This window comes from Callospermophilus lateralis, chromosome 3 (assembly GCF_048772815.1).
Source record: "Callospermophilus lateralis isolate mCalLat2 chromosome 3, mCalLat2.hap1, whole genome shotgun sequence".
Classification (NCBI taxonomy): domain Eukaryota; kingdom Metazoa; phylum Chordata; class Mammalia; order Rodentia; family Sciuridae; genus Callospermophilus; species Callospermophilus lateralis.
The window spans coordinates 63,935,059-63,955,393 of record NC_135307.1 but is presented as its reverse complement, the minus strand read 5'-3'; the positions used below and the strand labels follow the sequence as shown (position 1 = coordinate 63,955,393).

Genomic DNA, 20,335 nt, shown 5'->3' with positions numbered 1-20,335 from the left:
GTGAGACACTGGGTTCAATCCTCAGTACCACATAAAAATAAATAAATAAAATATTAAAAAAAAAAAAACATAGGTGAGGGATAAACAGATAAAGGACTGGGTTGGCTTGTGGCTTGCCAAACCTTGAACTAGATGACCTTTAAGATCTTCCTAGCCCTCTGACACTTTGATACTCCCATCTCATTTCCCTTGTTTGGAGCTTATGTCTGTCCTCCTAATAGTTGTCTGACAGTCTTTCCCTACATGCATAATCAAAGTCCTTATTACTGGTCACTCAGCTACTGAGTTGACACTTGTTGCTCCTTGGTTTTTAGATCGGGGTCCAGGTCCTGGAGAGCTGGCTGATACCTGGTGCTATGTACTTTCTCTCTATCTTCATCCTCAGAGTGGCCCACATTCCCCATTTTAGAGGTGCCAGTGTAGGCACAGAGGGTTATTATAGCAAATAAGCCCACATGTAGGATCGAAGCCCATGTTCCATTCTATTCTAGGCTGCTTTTTTTAGATACAAACTTCCTTTTTATCCTTAGTGATATGCTAATTTAGACTTTGTGTGAGTGTGTGGTGCTGGGGATTGAACCCAGGGCCATGTGCATGTGAGGCAAGCACTCTACCAACTAAGCTATAACCCCCTTGGTTTTGTTTTTTTAGCTGTAAAGGTAATACATGCTGGGCTGGAGTTGTAGCTCAGTGGTAGAGCGCTTACCTTGCACGCAAGAGATACTGGGTTCAATCCTCGTCACCACATAAAAACAAATAGATAAAACAAAGGTATTGTGTCCATCTATAACTTAAAAAAAAGTAATATGTGCTTATGGTAAAAAATATACACATAAAAAACCCAGTAGGGTCTAAAATGACAAATAATATTTTTCCTTTATTCCCAACCCTTTATTTCCACTCCTAGCTGTTAATGTTTTTTTGTGTGTGTGTGTATCAAAGCATGGCATTTTACTTTCATTCTGTGGATGTGCCATGTATTGAAACAATGTGTTTTTGGTAGTGGACACTTAAGACTGTTTCCAGTTCTGAGTTTTCTAGTTGGTGTGTCACTTTCTCAAGTAATATTGCAGCAAATGACTCCTGAGCTGTGGCTTTCTTAGGTCAATGTACACTTTTAATGTTGACATATGTTATCAAACTGCCACCTCACAGGCTTTGCCAATTTGTATAAGAGAGGTCGTGCCCAGCATTCATGATGGTTTGGGGGTAATATCAGACTTTTAAATTGTGTTAGTCAGCTAGAGAAAAATAATGTTTTCCTTTTATCTACATACTTGAAATTATGAGTGAGGTCGAGCAGTTTTTCATGGCTTTCTTTATCTTTCTTTTTCTGTTGATTTCCTGTTCATGTCCTTTGCATTTGTTTTTTTGGATTATTCAATTCAAATAGCCCTTTGTAGGTGGACTTTCTGTGTTTCAAATCCTTCCCCAGTTGGTCTTTTGATTTTGTTTAAGGGATTCTTATTTTAGTCATAATAGTAATTGATAGTGATGATATAGATTGATTAGTCTTTCCTTCATAGCTTTTTGGGATTTGCATTATACTTAGGAAGGCCCTTCCCACTTTTTAAGAATGTTTTTTAAAAAAATCCTAGCTGGGGCTGGGGATGTGGCTCAAGTGGTAGCGTGCTCGCCTGGCACACATGAGGTTTGATCCTCAGCACCACATAAACATAAATAAGTGAAATAAAGGATTGTGTTCAACTACAACTAAAAAATAAATATTAAAAAAATCCTAACTGAATTAAAATTTTTTCTGTTGGGTCCCCCCGATCCAATCACTCATTGTCCCTTCTCCCAGCTTCCCACTTTTGGTCATTCACTCCACCAGTGACCAGTAGTGATGAACTGAAGGCCCTGTCTTTCCTGCAGAAGCAGCTAAGAGCTGAGGAAGCAAAAATTGTGCAAGAAAAAGCTGCAAAGATCAAGGAGTGGGTGACGCTAAAGTTAGCAGAGGTGAGTGGAGAGCTCATGTTGGGGGGCCTGGCCTGGGGGTGAGGCTGGGGTTGCCTTTTCCCAAGTTCCTGCCTCCTCTGCTTGGTGGCAGCTTTCTGACCTTCATCTTGTTAACCATTTGTCCTGCATTCAGATTAAACTCTGTAGCACCTGGCTTTATCTCTTGTTCCTTTTGTCATGATCAGTTTCCCTGGAGTTCCTCACTAGCTTTGTGCTGTGTTTAAGTTTGGGAAGAAGGAAAGAACCTCACTTTTGAGAAGTCCCCTCAGTTTCCTTCTAAGGAGCACACTCAGACCATCCTCCACTCACCATCTTTTCTTCTCTGTCCCCTCCATTTTCAACTTCAAAAAATCCAGGTATGGTGGCACATGCCTGTGCCTCAGTAGGCTAAGGCAGGAGGATCGCAAATTCAAAGCCCACCTCAGCAACTTAGCTAAACTCTGGCTCTAAACAAAATATTTTAAAAGGCTGCAGATGTGGCTCAGTGGTTAAGCACCCTTGGGTTCAATCCTGGATACCCCCCAAAAAAATTTGTGGCAAACATTAATAAATAATAAAAAGTAATTATGATGAAACATGTAAAATTTACCAAATTCTTATTTTAAGTGTACATTCAGTGGCATTACATACACACACAGTGTTGAGTAGCCAGTTACCACTGTGTCCAAAACTTCTCATCACCCCCCAAAATTCTGTACCCTCCAAATGCTCTCTTTCCCCAGCTGCTAGAAACCTCTACTCCCCTTTTCCTTTCTGGGTATGCATTTTGGTGGTTATCACGCGCTACAGCTTATCAGTGCTGCTAGCATACAAACAAAAACCAGCCTCCTTCTAAAGAAAAGAAAAGGGAGTTTGGACAAGGATGAACTCCATCTCTTCTTCCTTTGTCCTCCAGAGACACATGGTCCCTCCTTCGGGAGCATGTTTCTCATTTTGCACCCCTCCCCTTCTTTAGATGTTCATCTCAGGTCACATGATAGACTGCAAGTTCTTGGAGACAGAACTAAGGACTGGTTTACCTCCATATTCCCATAGCCCCAGCTGATCCTTTCTAAGAGATACTCCATGAAAGTATGCTGGATTTAATTTAAAAAGAAAATGCATCTGGGCACAGTGGTGCATGCCTGTAATCCCAGTGGCTCAGGAGGCTGAGACAGGAGGATCTTGAGTTCAAAGCCAGCCTCAGCAAAAGTGAGGCACTAAGCAACTCAGTGAGACCCTGTCTCTACATGAAATACAAAATAGGGCTGAGGATGTGGCTCAGTGGTTGAGTGCCCCTGAGTTTAATCCCTCATACCCTCCCCCAGCCCCTGCAAAAACAAAGAAAAAAAATGCAGTTACCATGAGGCTGGATCTCATGTATGTTTTGTTGAACAAAACAAATCAGACACACAGAAGTACATACTGTATAGTTGCATTTATCTAAAGTACAGAAATGGGCACAACTATGGAAAACCAAGGTGAAGGGATGCATCCTGAGATGGTAAGTCCCAAAAAGCAAAGAAGCAAATTCAGTAAACTTAAAAGAGTGGTGTCCTTTTAGGAGGGAAATAAGAAGCAAGTGATTGTAAAGGGGTGAGTCAGGAAGTTGCCCGGGGTGCTGCCAGTTAGCTTATATTTGTTAAGTGGGCAATTATCACATGCATATAAATTTCAGAATTATTTGTGAATCTGTTCATTAATGCAGGATGCAATTGTCTGTGTATATGTTGTATTTCACTATTTATCTATTTATCTATCTATCTATTTATTTATTTTCAGCACGGCAATTGAAGCCAGAGACATTTTACATCCGCAGCCCATTTTTTTTATCTTTTAGTTGTCACAGAGCCTTGCTAAGTTCTGCCCAGCTAGCTTCAAACTTTCCATCTTCCTGCCTTAGCCTCCCGAGTAGCTGGGATTACAGGCATGTGCCACTGTGCCTGGTTATATTTCACACTTTTCAGAAGGATAAACATAGTGAAAGTTTCAAGTCACAGCACCAACAAACAAACAAAACTAGAAAAGGAAGCATGGGGGCTGTCAAAGTAGAGGGTCAGCACTGGATTGGTGGGACACCGGGTGCTCTTTTTCAAAGATTTGGGCTTTTAATTTTATTTAGAGTTTTATGTCTGAACCTGTAGGAGCTGAGTATTCTAAATCTCCCTTTTCTAAATTTCCCTTATCTCTCCGTCTCTCCCTCTCCCTCTCCCCCTCTTCTACCCCCCTCTCTTCCTCTCTCCCTACACCTGTCCCTATCCCTTCCCTCCCTCCCTTCTTTCCTTCTTTCTATGGAACCTAGGACCTTGAGCATACTAGGGATGCACTTTACTACTGAGATACATCCCTGCCCCCTCTAAATCTTCATTTTCTTTTTTTCCAGCTTGAGATGGAGAATCAGCATCTGAAAAACTGTAATCAGCGCCTGGTGGAGCAGGTGGGAGCCCTTCAAGATGCGCTGGAAGGTAGGCAGACCTGGGTGTGTGTGCTGTGGAGTACCGTGCTGATTTGAGGGAGCTCTCAACACGCCTGTTTTTGCCCCAATCACAGCTCTTCAGATGACACCCTCAGGGAAGCTGCTGGTGGCCCCCCAAGAAGCCCCAGAGGAGAATCCTGTCCCTTCAGAGCCAGGAGCTCAGCCTGTGGCACAAGATAGTGGTCCTCAGGCCCAGGCTTTGAAGGTGGCTTTGCCTGGACCTTATCTGGGTGCCCTGCAGAGCAAGGGTTCTGTGCCTGAAGCCAGAAGCCCAGTGGAGGATTCTAGTTCCAGCATTGTCCACCCCAAGGAAATAGAGGCCAAGACCCTTCCACCTCATCTGGGAAAAGAGGGCTCTCCCAGCCAGCTGGGTGTGATACCTGACTCCGCAAGACGTGGCTCAGCCTCCTGGGGGGAGGACCTGGTCACTGCTCGTTGTGGAGGGATACTCTTTGGGACCAAGACCTCTGCCAGGGAAGGTGGCCCTGGCAGCAGCCTAACCCTACCAAAGGCACGAGCTTCTAGTGCCCCCTGGAATAGCATCCAGGTGGCCAAAAGGCACCACAGCCAGCCCCAGGTAGGCCCTGAGCACTTTGATCACGTGGTGAACATTGAGGTTGGAGCCCTGGCAGCCCTCCACCCCTCTGTCCTTTCTAAGCTGAAGCCCCCAGCTGAGCTCCGGGAAGAACCAGAGAAGATGGAAATGGAGGAGTCATCTCCATCAGGGAAGGAGGAAGGAGAGAACCTGAAGGCCCCTAGACCTGAGCTGGAGGAAGAAGAGCTGGAGAATAAACCACCCACACCTCCACTACACCGGTTTCCATCATGGGTAAGAGGCAACCTTGGGGCCAGACCGAGGGGCAGAGCCATCAATAGGCTCACAGTCCACACACTGAGCATACCTACTGCAGCTCTGAGGGGCCTCCCCAACCAACCCAGCTAGCGGGGGCGCAGAGCCAGATCTGAAGTGATGTGGATGGTGTCTGGCAGTCATTTCTCAAGCCTCACTAAGTGCCACATGCCAACCTGGGTGCTTTGTACACATTTTCTCTTTTCATCTTTGTGACTTTTTGAGTGTGGGTTTAAGAGCACAGGTCCTAAGAAGAAACCACTAGGGTTAAAATGCTAACTGTGTGACCTTGGGCAAATTACTAAACTCTGTGCCTCAGAGTTTGGGGATAATAGTCACTACTTTATAGGGCTGTGGTGAGGATTAAATGTGTTGATAATTAAATGTGTTGATATCTAACAAGTCCTTGCAATTGGTAAATGATACGTTAAGTGTTGAGTATTTTTATTTCTTTTTTACTTTCTTTTTTTTTTTTTTTCCTTTTTTTACTTTTTTGGCATACTGGGGAGTTGAACCCAGGCCCTCACATGTGCTAGGCAAGTTCTCTACCACTAAGCTGCATCCCTGGCCCTTTTTATTTTTTCTTTTGAGACAAGGTCTCGCTAAATTGCCCAGGCTGGCCTCAAATTTTGAATCCTCCTGCCTCAGCTTCCTGCATAGTTGGGATTACAGGGGTGCAACACCATACCACCTAGATATTTTCATTTCTGAGCCTTAGCTTCCCTACTTGTAACATTAGGTAAAATTACACCATGTCTGGTGGAATCACTTCAGAATCAATGACCTTGGGTGGAGTTAGAGACACGGATGAAACAAGACCAGCCTTGTATGAGTACATAGTTGAGCTGGGCAATGGGTACCAGGTCATTATGTATACTGTTCTCCCTACTTTTGTGTCTGACATTTTCTGTGATAAAATGTTAACGTAAAAATGGAGTAGGTGGGGTGTTATTAACATTTCTTAGGTTAGCGGTGAGGATGGCATGAGTTGTAAAGGGCTTAAGTACAGGGCCTGGCATGTGGGAAGGATTCTCAGCTGTGCAAGGAATTGGTGCTGTTTCTCCCCTTGACACACTTGGAAACTGCTGTCCCCTCCATTTTAGTTTTTTGCCCATGGTCCTGTGGGGATAGTGAGAGAGTCAGGCTTTGAACTGAGTGTCGACTGCCTTCAGAGCCCAGCACCAGCAGTCTAGCTGTACAGCCTCTGGGGGACATGGCCTGGGCAGTTGTCAAGTCTCTTACTCATGTGAGGCAGCACTATGAGGGACAGCTGAGTGTTGGCTCCTGGCAGCAGAGGGAATGGGGTGCCCTGGGATGGCATTGTCTCCCCACACCACTACTTGGGAGATCCCTAATTTCAGGAGCACTGGATCAGGGAGGCTTCTGTCCAGGCTTTTTGCCTGTACCCTTAGCAGCGAATGCTGACCAGTTGCTGATGGTTACAGTGGCACTTGCAAACTGGGGACAAAGCTGAGCAGAAAGCAGGCTATACAGAATGTCAGGAGATGGGAAAGTGCCATGGCCCCATGGCTGACCATCCTTCAAGCCATGGCTGCTGATGCTCTTCTTGTTCATTGTTGTCTTGCCCTGGAGCCCTAAAGCACAGGTGGGCCAAGGGAACATCGGACAAGGGATAGAGCAGGAGAGCTTAGCAGGTGTTAACCCAGAAAAGTGTTGCTTACACTGATCATTTTGCCATATATCATCTACCATGGTGACTAAGAGTGGCTCTTGTGTTCTGCCTGTTCACATTAAGTGTGTGTGTATGGGTGTGAGAGAGAGAAAGAGAGCAGAGATGGGGAAGGGAGAAAGGAGAGGATAGAATATATAAAATGCTTTGGTGGCACCTACTTGTAGTCCCAGGACAGGGACAGAGGCAGAGGCAGAAGGATCACTTTAATCCCAGAGTTCAGGTCCAGCCTGAGCAACATAGCAAGACCCAGTCTCAAAAAACAAAAACAATAAAATGCTTCAGACCTTGTTGCCTGCGTGAACATCGCTACACTCTAGGGTACAGGTTTTAAGGGGAAGCATCAAATCTTTCTGCAGACCCTTTCTCTCTCTCTCAGCTGAGTCCCAGGGACCCAAAGAGTTGGCCAATGCAGTTTAGGGAGAATTTGTCTCCTGTTGTCAGTTCTCTTTGTAACTTGCTCCTGAGGGAAACAAGACTTAATGCCACAGTGTCAGTTCATCCAAGACCCCTGAGGTAGGATCACCCTGTCCCATGACAGCCAGAGGGCTTAGCCCCTCTCTAAGGCAGGACCTGGGCAGTGACCATCTGCGGGGGTGGGGCTGGGAATTAGAGGAGGATTTTTTTTACTCTGAGGGAGTCAAATACATTTATTTGCCTTTGGAGTCTGTAGAGCCTTTTTTCTCTTAATCCTTGTGACAACTTTGTGAGGTAGGCATTAGATACACTTTTGCCAAATAGTACCTCAATCCCTTAAGCTTGAGTTTCATTTCCTTTGTGAAGTTAGAATAAACTTGATTTAATTCCGTGGTCACTGCTGGCAGAAATCCTCTTTTCTCTGCCTAATTTCATGGCTTACTCCTGATTTATCTACACTGTGCAAGCTCAGGAATTCCTACCTGCCTCAGCGCCCTGTGGTCGTCCTTCCTCACTGGCCGCCACCTCTTGTCTTGCCGAGGCTCCAGTTACCTCAGCATCTCCTCCCGCATCACTAGCCTCTCACCTTAGTTGCCCCCATGCTACTGCCTGCCTCTAGAGCTACACCCCGGTGTGCATCCTACTCCCTCCCAGCCCTGTCCCCAGCCCAGCTGGCCCCCAGCTGCCTCCCTGGGCCAGGCTGGCATTCCTCCCAAAGCTGACTGACCTTCCTCTCCAGCCCCTGTGACTCATGTCACCTGAGCAGGCCTTTGTTCTTCCTGTGGGGTAAGCAGAGCAAACAGCTCTAGAATAGCCTGGGCAGGGCCTTGTGGTTTGTTAGGACAACCAACTTCCCAAGACCCAGGGGCCTCCTTAGGGCCCATATTCTCTATGAGTGTCTTTGACTTTGGAGTTTTGAATTCCTGTTGGGCTAAATAGGCTTTATAGGTTGTCCATAAGGCGTAACTATGATTTAACAGTGTTGCTATAGGAAGCCAGCATGTTCTAGGTTCCAAATGGCTAGCTTTCCAAAGAGCATACCCTCCCCGTGTAGTTCTGACTTCCTCATTATCAACACTTCTAACTTCTCCCATAATTTAAAAAAAAAAAATCACTTGATTCCACACCAGCCTCCTGGAAGGTATTATTGTCTCCATTTTGGAGCCGAGGAAAATGAAGCTCAGAAATGAAGAAATTTGGCTGAGATCCCTTAGACAGTAACTGGCCCACCCAGGTCTGCCCACCTCCAAAGCCATGTTTTCCATTTGCCGGAGGCAGGTACTGTCCTGGGCACTGACCTGGGACCTCTCATTTCAGGAGAGCCGGATCTATGCAGTGGCCACTTCGGGCATGCAGCTGTCAGATGTGTCTTCCCGGAGTCACGTTGCCTGCTGTGGTGAGTCCAAGCAAGGCTCAAAGGGCTTGAATGCCACTGGTGGGCAGAGTGGGCAAGTAGGGAGGTGGAGACTGAGCAATATCCAGGGTCGGGATGGCCTGGTGCCAGTGCCCGTCCCCAGCAGGAGCAGTTCAGGTGCGGTCCCACGGCCCGGGCTGTGCAAGAGGGAAAAGAAGTTACGCAGGTTCAGCCCTGACTGCTGGCTCCAAAGTTACTGGCCAGCCCCAGCATGTCCACAGTGATCGGAGCCATGGACACATGGCAAGAGTGGGACACGTGCAAACCATGTGGAGGGGTAAATGATTAAAGGGCAAGAATTTTGGATTTCATTGCGGTAGGTCCTCTTCTGTGTGGTTCCCAAAGGAAGTCAAGGGGAATGGAAAGGAGGAAGATGCCTCCCCAACATACCTTTTTGCCACCTTAGTTCATCCCATCCCTCTTTTCCCCCAGCTTCAAGCCCTCCTGCCCTTGCATCCCCTGTGTCTTTCTCTGGCCTTGTCTACAAGAATGTCACTGTGCCTGTCTACACAGCACTGAAAGGGGTAAGAAAGGACTATGCAAAGAAGGGACATCCCCATCAGTAGAGCCCCTGGGCTTGGCATGCAGGGACTTGGAGGGGAGGGTGTTGAGGGCCAGGCACCTGCATGCAGTGACCTTGAACAGTGAACTGAACCCATCATATGTCATTTTGATTTGTTATTTATAATTCTGATTATAAGAATTCTGCATTTATAAAAATCTGAGCCAGTAAGAATGTGACAAAACAAGAAGTTAAAGGTTAGATCTCTGCCTGCTCCAATTCCACTCCCATCTTTTCTCGTGTCTTTCTCATTTCCCAGGACCCAGAGGGCAGTGGGACTCCTTCGAGAACTGGTTATATATGTTTACACACACTCCCATGACACTGCTAACATTGCTACTCATTTTAAGCAAAAATCAGATGTACTGCAACAGGATGCTTCCATACACATTTTGTCTTTTTGTTATTTGTTTTTGAATCATAATAAAAAGTTTGATAAAACTTCTGATGGAAGAATAAAAAAATGAAGTTTCCTCTCATAGTTATTTTTAATTCCTAACCCCAGAGAGAACTATCATTCATGGTTTGATGTTTATTCTTTTGGGCCCTCTGCTGCATTTATTTACAGATGCACTTATAAATATGTACGTGCCCTCTCTTTCTCTCTCCCTCTTTTCCTCTTTCCCTCTGTCCTCATTCTTTCACACATGCACGCCTACATATGTGCACAAAGGGTACATGATACACATCATTCTATGCCTCTATTGCTCTCTTGACATAGATATCCTTGTACTTAAATATACAGAATTCTAAAGGTGGAATCTCTGGGCAGATTATATGAGTGTTTTAGGTGTTGACAGGACTGCTACATTATTTTCTTAAAAATGCCTTATGGGCTGGGAGTGCCACAGAGCACTTGCCCAGCCATGTGTAAAGCCCTGAGTTTGATCCATAGCACCACACACACACACACACACACACACACACACACATACACACAAATAGACTTTGTCACGCTGGAGTATTCCAACCTCCTGCTATTTCCCCAAACTTTCACCAACACTGAGATAAATAATCAGTCTTTTTAAATGTTTGCCTTTCAAGAAGATCTCTCACTCCTGTTCCTCACTCCACCTGACCTGTGGCATGGCTTTCTCTCCCCCTGGTGGAGGGAGCGAGGGACACAGCAGGCAGGGTGCAGTCTGGATGGGATAGCTCTTTGGGGACCATAGAAGATGATGTGTATAGGAGGGAGGAACGTCATGGAGGTAAGAACATGAGTGAAGTCAGGAAGGAACCTGACTGTTTGGGACAGTTGTCTTTGCAGTGATGGGCGAATGGCCCCTGTGTTGCCCCAGACAGGCTGTGAAGGCCATGCCTGGGCACTTGGAATCCAAGTATAAGCTGTTGGGTAAGAAAGGCTTGTTTTGTAGCCTGAGCTTCAGTCGGGGAGGGGACTTGTCTTGCAGAGAGCCATGCAGATCAGCAATGTGCCCTTCGCTGACGACTCCTCTGGGTCTGATGATGACTGCAGCTCTCAGGCCAGTTTCCGAATATCAGTCCCTTGTTCTGAGTGTAGGAAGACCAGCGGACTAGGCAGTCCCCGGGCCATCAAGAGAGGTACAGAGAAGTGGGGCAGGAGGGTCCCCTCACCCCTTTCCATGGGATTTGTCCATGGGGGACCTTATTTGATCTGTACTTGGGATCCCCAACAGCTCTACCCTTAGCCCCAGACTGGAGGTCCCAGTTCTGTGTTGAAGACCCTGTAGCCCCTGGGCCATGTGAGTTGGGAGGTGTGGGACCCAGACCTTGATTCCTCTTCTGGTGGCCAGGGGTCTCCATGTCTTCACTGAGCTCCGAGGGTGACTATGCCATTCCCCCTGATGCCTGTTCGCTGGACAGTGACTACTCAGAGCCTGAGCACAAACTTCAACGCACCTCGTCCTACTCCACCGACGGGCTGGGCCTAGGCGGGGTGAGCAGCAGAGGGCACAGTGGGACAGACCTGCAGCAGAGGCTACCTGGGCTAAGTGGGTTAGGCCCCTGGGTTGGTACAGAGAGGGAGGCAATCCTGGAGAGTGGGCTGGAGGTGTCCACTGATGGAAGCAGATGCACACAGACCCTAGGCTCTGGGGCGGGGGAGGGGAAAAAGGAGGAGCGTGTAGGGAGCTCCTTGGTACCCTATGAGGGGTTCGCACCTGTTGCTTTATCTCCACACTGACCCTCGGATGCTGATGTGAGCTGTCAGATTGTGCTTTACAGGCATAGTCTTCAGTGCTCGCACTTCACATCTCATTTGTCCTTGTAGTCTTCTTGGGATTATTGCCCTGTTTTGGGATTATTACCCTGTCTTAGGGATGAGACACTTAAGGTTTCGACTTGCACTACATGCCAGGGCCAGCAGTGAATCCAGACCTAATTCCCCAGCCCTGGCTCCACTCTACTCCACTGTCCTATCTACCTGCCCACCTCCACAAACCCTCTACCCTGGCCTGTGCCCACTGTTCCCCAGGTCAGCCTGACCTCTCATGCCATGCTGCCTAGAATGACCTTCCTCCTCAGCATTTTTTTTAAATACTTATTTTTTTTAGTTGTAGTTGGACACAACACCTTTATTTTATTTATTTTTATGTAGTGCTGAGGATCAAACCCAGGGCCTCAAATGTGCTAGGTGAGGGCTCTACTGCTGAGCCACAACCCCAGCCCTCTCAGCCTCCCAAATTCTTTGAAGAATTTCATCATTCTTCCAGAGACCTGTTCAGGTCTGTTTTTTTCCTGAAGCTCTTCCTAGCCACCCTCTTGCACTGAGCCCCTGATCTGCCACCTTCTCATGGCAGACCAGGAGTTATCTTCCCCAGCCATGTGGGAGCCCTCCCCTGCAGGACCATCCTGGCTTTTCTGTTCCTCTCTGAACCCCCAACAGGGTATGCTGCCCAGAAAATAAATACAAGGAATAGGCACCTAATAAGTTTTAAAAAAATTGCCAGGTGCAGTGGCACACGCCTGTAATCTCAGTGGCTTGGGAGATCAGCTGAGGCAGGAGGATGGTGAATTCCAAGCCAACCTCAGCAAAAAGTGAGGTGTTAAGCAACTCAGTGAGACCCTATCTCTAAATAAATTGCAAAAAGGGCTGGGGATGTGGCTCAATGGTCAAGTGCCCCTGAGTTCAATCCATAGTACCAAAAAAAAAAAAAAAAGTTTTTAAAAAATTGATGGCAAAGCAGTGATTCAGCTGGACCATTTTGGCTTGCGTGATGTAGATCCCCAAGTGATTTCCCCTTTCTGTCTCCCTCTCTCTCTCTGCTCTCTCATCCCTCAGGAGTCACTAGAGAAGTCAGGCTACCTGCTGAAAATGGGAAACCGGGTGAAGACATGGAAGAGGCGCTGGTTTGTCCTGAGACAGGGACAAATTCTGTACTACAAGTCCCCGGTGAGACCCCTCCTCCAGCACTGGAGGTAGAAGGATCCCAGTCCAGACTCAGAACTGTATGATAAGGACTGAAAGAAAAGCAGTGTGTTCAAGGCCAGAGCACAGAGATCTGACAGGCACTCAAAGCTCTGAGACACACAGGGGACCATGAGGCTGGGCATGGCTTCTCACAATGAAATAAGTCACAAGACAGTCAAGGCAACCCCTGGCCAGCTGGCTTGGGAATTTCTTCTTCCTTCAGAAGCCAATTGCTTCTCATGTTTAGTCCTGTGAAAAAATCTGTTCCTAGGCTGCCCTCACTTCATCTGGATTATTCTAACAGACAACCCATTACCTTCTCCACCTCTTCTTTCCATTATCTGGAATTAAGGAGCCTTGATGTTGGGAACGAGTTTGACAGGACCTCCCTAGAGAACTAATTTTAATTATTGAAGAGGGAAAATTGGCCTTGCTCTTGTGTAGATCCCCTTTGATTGGTAGTGGCTGTCACCAACTCCATACTCTCTGTTAAGGATTCTGGGTCTATATTTCTCTATGATAAGCATTCCATGATTGATTGATGATGTCTGCAGTGATAATGGAAAGAATAATAGTAATGATATATATGCCACTTATTTGCCATGTTTCATATAAGAATATAGTAAAAAGTTTTGTTTTGTTTTTGTTTAAGATGGGGTCTTATTATGCTACCAAATCTGGCCTTGAATACTTAAGTTTAAGAGATCCTCCTGTCTCAGCCTCCCAAGTAGCTGGGACTACAGGTCTACACCACCACACCCACTTTAACAAAAAGAATTTATAAGGACTTTATCATTGAATAATAATTTGGTAGCTTCTGATCCAATTTTAAAGGCTTACTCAGTCTTTATTGAGGCTTGTATTGAAAAGACCCATTCTTCTAAATATAGCTTCATTTAGCTAGAACCAGAATCTAGAACAAGTTACCCATCATACCATACCAGGAAAGCTTGGGAATAACTTTTCCCATTGCCTGTGACCTGGAGTAAGATATGAGGGTAAATGATGCTCTGAGAAGCCTCCAATGCTTTGCTCTCTGTTCCTTTCTTTACAGAGTGATGTCATTCGGAAACCTCAAGGTCAAGTGGATCTGAACTCCCATTGCCAAATTGTTCGAGGGGAGGGTGCACAGACATTCCAGGTGAACCTGATCAAAGCAGTTGGTATTTTAGGCAGATCAGATGCTAGGTTTGGATATGACTATGTTTGAGACAAAGATGGGGCAAAAAGAACATGAATGAAAGACTTAACATCAACATTAGGATGTTACTACATTGTGAATATAAGGAAGGAAGAGGAGACAATGTGAGATGGAGTGAAGGTAGGAAAGATAGGGAGGAAAAGAAGGAAGGGAGCAACAGGGTAGGAATAAGGAAGATCCAGTGAATTCAGGGTCTTGTGTCATCTCAGAGCTTGTCTTGCTGCCTCTGGCCCCAATCCTTTGCCCTCCACAGCTTATCTCAGAGAAGAAGACCTACTACCTGACAGCAGATTCACCCAGCCTGCTGGAGGAGTGGATACGGGTCCTACAGAACTTGTTGAAGGTACAGGCCACCGGGCCTCCAGCCCTGCCTCAGGGTGGCACCAAGCCCACTGTGAAGGGCTGGCTGACCAAGGTATGAGGGAGCTGAGGGGAGGAACCTCCTGAGTCGGGGAGCCAGGAGTGGGAGGGGCAAAGAGTGGTGGGCTCCCTCCTTTCCCACAGTTCCTAAATCCAGGGGCTTCTCATGTAACTAGCTGGTTGACCCTCAAATATGGTCTAACAACATAAGGTGATGGTGATGGTATCTAGGAAGCAGAGCTAAGGATTGTTAGAACAAGTATTCCCAATACAGGAAGGAAAGCAATGGTTTTACCCCATTTTGAGGTCATTAGGGGTTGCCCCCACATTGTATCCACCATGCCTCAGAATTAACAGTGTCAAGAAGAGACTTGGGCACATTGGGAATAGCCAGTCATCTAAAGACTACAGTGTCCTAGGCCTGCCCTAAAGACATTTTAGTTAGGGCTCTTCTGGTTGCAGGGAACAGAGAATCATTTGCTAACCCAAGGAAAGGGAAGTTAACAAGGAAGCACTTAGTGACAACAGACACCCCAGAGCCAGAGCAGCTGTGCTCAGCAGTCTCAGGGCTTATGGGCTCTCAGTCTCTGCTTCCCCCCTCAGGCTGTGTTGATGCCATTCTCTGCATCTGGGTAGTTTCTGTTCCCTCATGATCTGTGGTCACCCAAGGGTTTCAGCCTGCCTTGGCTCTTACCTTCCTTGCATCCTAACAACCCTCGCCTCTGCCAACTAGCAACTAGCAAGTTCTTCCTGTGTTCACATTCCTGGAAGGGTTATCTGATTGTCCTGGTATCCATCTTTTTTTTTTTTATTTATTTTGATGGACCTTTATTTTATTAATTTATTTATATGTGGTGCTGAGAATCAAACCCAGTGCCTCACACATGCTAGGCAAGCGCGCTGCCATGTGCCACAACCCCAGCCCCTTGGTATCCGTCTTTTAATGGTAGGTCATAGGTCACTGAATAGCCCAAGGAAGGCTGGTGTACACATCATGGTCTTTTCTGTGAAAGGGGTTCTATTAGTAGGGAGTTTAACTGGCATTTCCACTAAGGACCTGAGTCTTCTCTTTGGCTTCTTTTTGCCAGTCCTGGATTTTTTTCTGGGGCCCTCTGGTTCTAATAATGCTAGTTTATTTCTGTCCTCCAGGTAAAACATGGCCACTCCAAGCTAGTCTGGTGTGCTCTTGTTGGGAAAACCTTCTACTATTACCGGAGCCATGAGGATAAGGTACCTCAACTTTCTGACAGCAACTATTCCCCCAAGCCACATTGCTGTGGCTCCATGTCCTGATGTCAGTCCCCATCTTTACCCTGTACCCAACCAAACCCACAACTAGTACAACAGCCAGCTGGCTAGATCTCTCCAGAGCATGCGGCCAGCATGCATAACCTGTGTGGTCTATTGGTTATTCTCAAATAAGCCTCATTCTGCTCCCAGCCTGGCTGCAATGCTATAGCTTCCAGCTTCCCATCCTGTCGTCTGTCCACATCTAAGACTACCACCCTCTAGAGCTTAAATATTCAGAGAGAGGAAATTCCCTCATCCCCCTGGTTCTCCCACTCATGGACGGCTCATGTCTACAGCGACCCCTGGGTCGTCTGCCTGTGCGGGATGCACGCATAGAAGAAGTAGATCGATCCTGTGACTCAGATGAGGACTATGAGGCTGGAGGAACCAGACGGTTACTTTCCTCCCACTGTACGCTGGTGATCCATCCTCCAGAGCACAGTCCTACCTACCTGCTCATTGGTACCAAGCATGAAAAGGTAAGGTAGGAGTTGGACCTTTGTGGCCAAACTTGGACTTGTGATTTTGATCTTCCTTTCTCTTTCTTTATCTTTTTTCTTTCTTTCTTTTTTAAATGTATGGACCTTTATTTTATTCATTTATTTATATGTGGTGCTGAGAATCAAACCCAGTGCCTCACACATGCTAGCCAAGCACTCTACCACTGAGCCACAGCCTCAGCCCTTCCTTTCTCTTTCGCCTGAGCTTCCCTAAATTTATTTCCCTCTTTTAATACTTTGGCAATTAATATTCTCTGAATGAGAATATAACTTTCCATTGAATTCATTCCCAGTGATCAGCATCTTCCCTGGGGCCATGAGATAGAACCAACTTGGAAATAGGTCCCTGTTCACCTGATCCCTAATCTTTCCCCTTAGAAACTGGTAACCTTGACTCTTGCCAGCCACAGTGGCTGAATCCCACTGTGGGAATCCTCTTTGGAACTTTTACCTCCACTCTTTCACTCCCCCACATTCAATGGCTTCCCACCTTCTTCCAGGATACGTGGCTTTACCACCTCACAGTGGCTGCAGGTGGCAGCAGTGCCAAGGTAGGCACTGCCTATGAGCAGCTCATTGGGAAACTGATGGATGGTGAGGGAGACCCAGGTAAGGTAAGGGTGGCCATTGTGGTGTGGGTTGGAGGGTGGAGGCTAGGTGCTTATTGGTCAGGAACCCAAAGAAAGCACCGTGGTCCCCTGGAGCTGTGCTAAATATAACTAATTCAGAACAGGAGTCCCCATCCTACTTTTCAGGGCCCCTATGTCTCTGTCTAAGACACTCGGGGGGAGTTTGTCTGGGAAGCAGACTGTTCAGTGATCTGGGTAAATGTTTCACTCTTCAGACCACAGCTTTGCTGGCTGGGCAGAGGACTGAGGAAAGGAGGTAGCTGGTTAATCTATAGTTAGACTTTGTTAATTAATAATTTGAGCCTAAATTTGATTAGGCTAAACTAAGCCAGGGGCTATTTAGGGGTCTTTATTTTGCTACTGAGTCTCAGGGTCCTCAGGAACTAACCAAGGCACACACCACGCACAGCCTTTTACTGCTACTGTGAGGCTTGTGTAATGTGTGTGCTCCTGCAGCCAATTCTGCACCATAAGGCAGAGACCTGCCCTCACATACACTTACCCTCAGGTGCATCCCAGCCATGCACACTCACCCTTCTTGCAGTTCTGTAGCAAAGTGTTGACTGCCTTCCTATATGGCCACACTTGTGTGTGAATGCAGTGCACCCCTGCATACCCGGTAGTCTGTGACTGATAAACTCAGAACCACCCATGTTTCCCAGAGAGTTAAATCATTGTCTTCCTCACAAACTAAAGTTGGGGCTGGGAGGGTGGGAGGTGAGTTCCTTCCTCAGTAGTAACTGTACTGCTTTCTGGTGCTGTGCTTTGGACAGATTCCCCACTCTGGAGGCACCCTATGCTGTGCTATAGCAAAGATGGGCTGTGTACCTCCCTCACCACCCTGCCCTCTGAAGCTCTGCAGACAGAGGCTCTCAAGCTCTTCAAGGTAAAGTAAGAACATAGCCCAGGCCCATCAACCAGTGGTGTCCACATTGCATGCCCAGGCTTGGCCTGGAGCAGCCTAAGCCTACTGCTGTGATAACATGGGTGGAGGAGATAGGGTAGCCCACAGGGGGATCCAGAGAGAAAGGGAAAGAAGGTCCCACAAGGTCCCCCAATGGCTTCCTTTATGGCAACCTTCCTTTATGGCAGAGGGAAGCTCTAGGACTTTGAGAAATGCCAGTGAAAACTCTCTCTTGAAGGATGCCTTCCTATAGTCCACAGTAGGAAGGGCCAGGTTTACATTGCTTCTGGACTTCAGAGACTTTGACCTATTTAAAAATGTTCTTTGTGCTCATCTGAATTTTTTTAATATTTATTTTTTAGTTATAGGTGTACACAATACTTTTATTTTATCTTTGTGTGGTGCTGAAGATCCAACCCAGTGCCCCATGCATGCTAGGCAAACGGTCGACCTCTGAGCCACAACCCCAGCCCCGCTTATCTGAATTTTTAAATGAATTTGTTTATGTAAGCTAACTGTCTTGCTTGTATAATGGAAACCTTTAAAGAAGGAAAGATTCATTCAGTGAGATGAAGTGGTACACACCTGTCATCCCAACAACTCGGGAGGTTAAAGCAGAAGGATCATAAGTTCAAGGCCAGCCTCAACAACTTAATGAGACCCTGTATCAAAAGTAAAAAATAAAAAGGTTTGCAGATGTAGTTCAGTGGTAAAGCAGTCCTGGATTCAATCCCTAGTACCAAAAAAAAAAAAAAAAAAAAAAAAAGGAATGATTCTATCCCAGAATAGCCACTTCAGCATAGATGCTTGTAAGAAGTAACAATGCTCTTTCCTAGAAAGAGCTGTCTGTGGTGAATTTGAGCCTCCCTTAGGGCTCTGCTTGGGGTCAGAGACACCATTGCACTGTCAGAACAATAATCATGGTGCTGTCTCTGCCTGTACCACTGTTGTTCCCCTCCCAGTCCTGCCAGCTCTTCATCAATGTGCCCGTAGAGGCTGCCTCAGTGGACTACCACGTATCCCTGGCCCAGACAGCACTGCAGGTGTGCCTGGTTCACCCTGAGCTGCAGAGCGAGATCTACTGCCAACTCATGAAGCAGACCAGCTGCCGCCCACCTCAGAAGTACTCCCTCATGCAGGTTAGCATTCCCTGGGGATGGAACATCTGAACAGAACCACTGGCAAGGACTGCCCAGGAAGAAAAAAAATGGAAGGTGATGGGCAAATTGTGCTTTATGCCAAGTGAGCAAACAGCCTCCATGCTCTGAGCTGCCTCAGTACAGCTTATCTGTCTGTGCATTGTCAGATTGTATGATCACCATTCTGAACAAAGCCTGACCAAGCTGGCCAACCCGGTTCCCACAGAAGGTTGGGGGGTTCTGGTGTGGGGAAAGAGTGCCAAACATTTTGCAGCTTGGAACTGCAAGGCAGGGGCTCTGCAGACCCAGCACACAGCCCACCCTATGTGTCCCCTGGCAGTGTTGGCAGCTCCTGGCTCTGTGTGCCCCACTTTTCCTGCCTCAGCATCATTTCCTCTGGTATGTTAAGCAGCAGCTCCAACGCCATGCAGATCCCAGGTGAGTAGATATGTTTCTGCTGCCACTACTGATTGCGGTATGATTAAGAGGGATGATGGGGAGACTAGATAGAGCAGATTGTTCCTCCCCTCCAAGATTTGCTCAGGATTGAGAGATGTTGTCCATTATCTTGTGCAAACAGGCACATGGAGATCTGGGCATGCTTAGGCTTCTCTGCACACCATTCCATGTGTTTTGGGGTGTTTTGTAGGGTAGTTCATGTGAAAACATATTCCCCCCAAGTTGTTCCCAAATATTCACTGTTTCTATGTTGTTCTGGCTTCTGCAAGAAAACATGCATGCTAGCAGTCTACCACAGATAGGTTATGAATGACAAATTAATACTCTAATCTTAAGGGCTTTTCCTACAACCTACCCCTGTTGGTTTTGGTGCTAGCTAAATTGGGTAGGCACCTGGGTACCACAGAGGCAGGGAAAATCAGAGTGCCTAGTGTTCTCATCCTCCTGGCTTTTTAGAAATGAAACTGGCCAGTATGCTACCTACTGTCAGCGGGCAGTGGAGCGGACTCTGCAGTCAGGGGAGCGGGAAGCCAGACCATCACGCATGGAAGTGGTGTCCATCTTGCTGCGAAACCCCTTCCACCACTCCTTGCCCTTCAGCATCCCTGTGCACTTTGCCAACGGGACTTACCAGGTGAGGAAACTGGCTGAGCTTTCTGACCCAAGTGTTCTTACTGTCTAGAGGAAACATCTCTGGCCCAGGTGAGTGCCAAGCCTCTGTGGGCTTTCAGATTCTTAACAGGGAAACCAGAAATAGGGATGAGCTTAGAATTTGGCATGGGAGGGGGCATTAATTCATGTGTTTAGGGAGAAAGGAGTTTGAATCACAGAAGCACTTCATTGTGCAGTTCTCTGAAAGTAGATCTCTTTAACTATCACATGAACAGGGAAGCTGACATATGACTAGGAAAGTGGCATGAGACTGAAGCCCCAAGAGTGACAGTGAAGAAGGGACCAAGCTTGTCTGTTCTGGTTTACAGTGAGCAGGCTCAGCTTCCTTCCCCTGACCTTCTGTGTCTAAATATGGAAACCATCTTGCCTGGTTCTCTTGCATTCACCCTTGCTCCTCTCCACCTGCTATAGAAAGCCTCCACAAGCCTACTGAGCTCAGAGTGCCT

The 20,335-nt window shown here is 46.9% G+C and overlaps 1 protein-coding gene across 1 annotated transcript in view; it reads left to right on the top strand.

Moving 5' to 3' along the window:
• Plekhh1 (pleckstrin homology, MyTH4 and FERM domain containing H1) overlaps nucleotides 1-20,335 on the top strand; it is a 53,961-nt gene that overhangs the window by 21,166 nt on the left and 12,460 nt on the right. Inside the window, exons 5-21 of the mRNA XM_076850331.2 lie at nucleotides 1,876-1,959; nucleotides 4,322-4,403; nucleotides 4,489-5,243; nucleotides 8,689-8,767; nucleotides 9,218-9,309; nucleotides 10,757-10,907; nucleotides 11,120-11,262; nucleotides 12,607-12,717; nucleotides 13,790-13,876; nucleotides 14,190-14,351; nucleotides 15,446-15,526; nucleotides 15,883-16,065; nucleotides 16,587-16,695; nucleotides 17,489-17,601; nucleotides 18,582-18,758; nucleotides 19,099-19,196; nucleotides 19,674-19,851. Of these exons, the coding sequence (XP_076706446.1) occupies nucleotides 1,876-1,959; nucleotides 4,322-4,403; nucleotides 4,489-5,243; nucleotides 8,689-8,767; nucleotides 9,218-9,309; nucleotides 10,757-10,907; nucleotides 11,120-11,262; nucleotides 12,607-12,717; nucleotides 13,790-13,876; nucleotides 14,190-14,351; nucleotides 15,446-15,526; nucleotides 15,883-16,065; nucleotides 16,587-16,695; nucleotides 17,489-17,601; nucleotides 18,582-18,758; nucleotides 19,099-19,196; nucleotides 19,674-19,851 (2,685 nt within the window). The remainder of the gene's footprint in view (nucleotides 1-1,875; nucleotides 1,960-4,321; nucleotides 4,404-4,488; nucleotides 5,244-8,688; nucleotides 8,768-9,217; nucleotides 9,310-10,756; nucleotides 10,908-11,119; nucleotides 11,263-12,606; nucleotides 12,718-13,789; nucleotides 13,877-14,189; nucleotides 14,352-15,445; nucleotides 15,527-15,882; nucleotides 16,066-16,586; nucleotides 16,696-17,488; nucleotides 17,602-18,581; nucleotides 18,759-19,098; nucleotides 19,197-19,673; nucleotides 19,852-20,335) is intronic.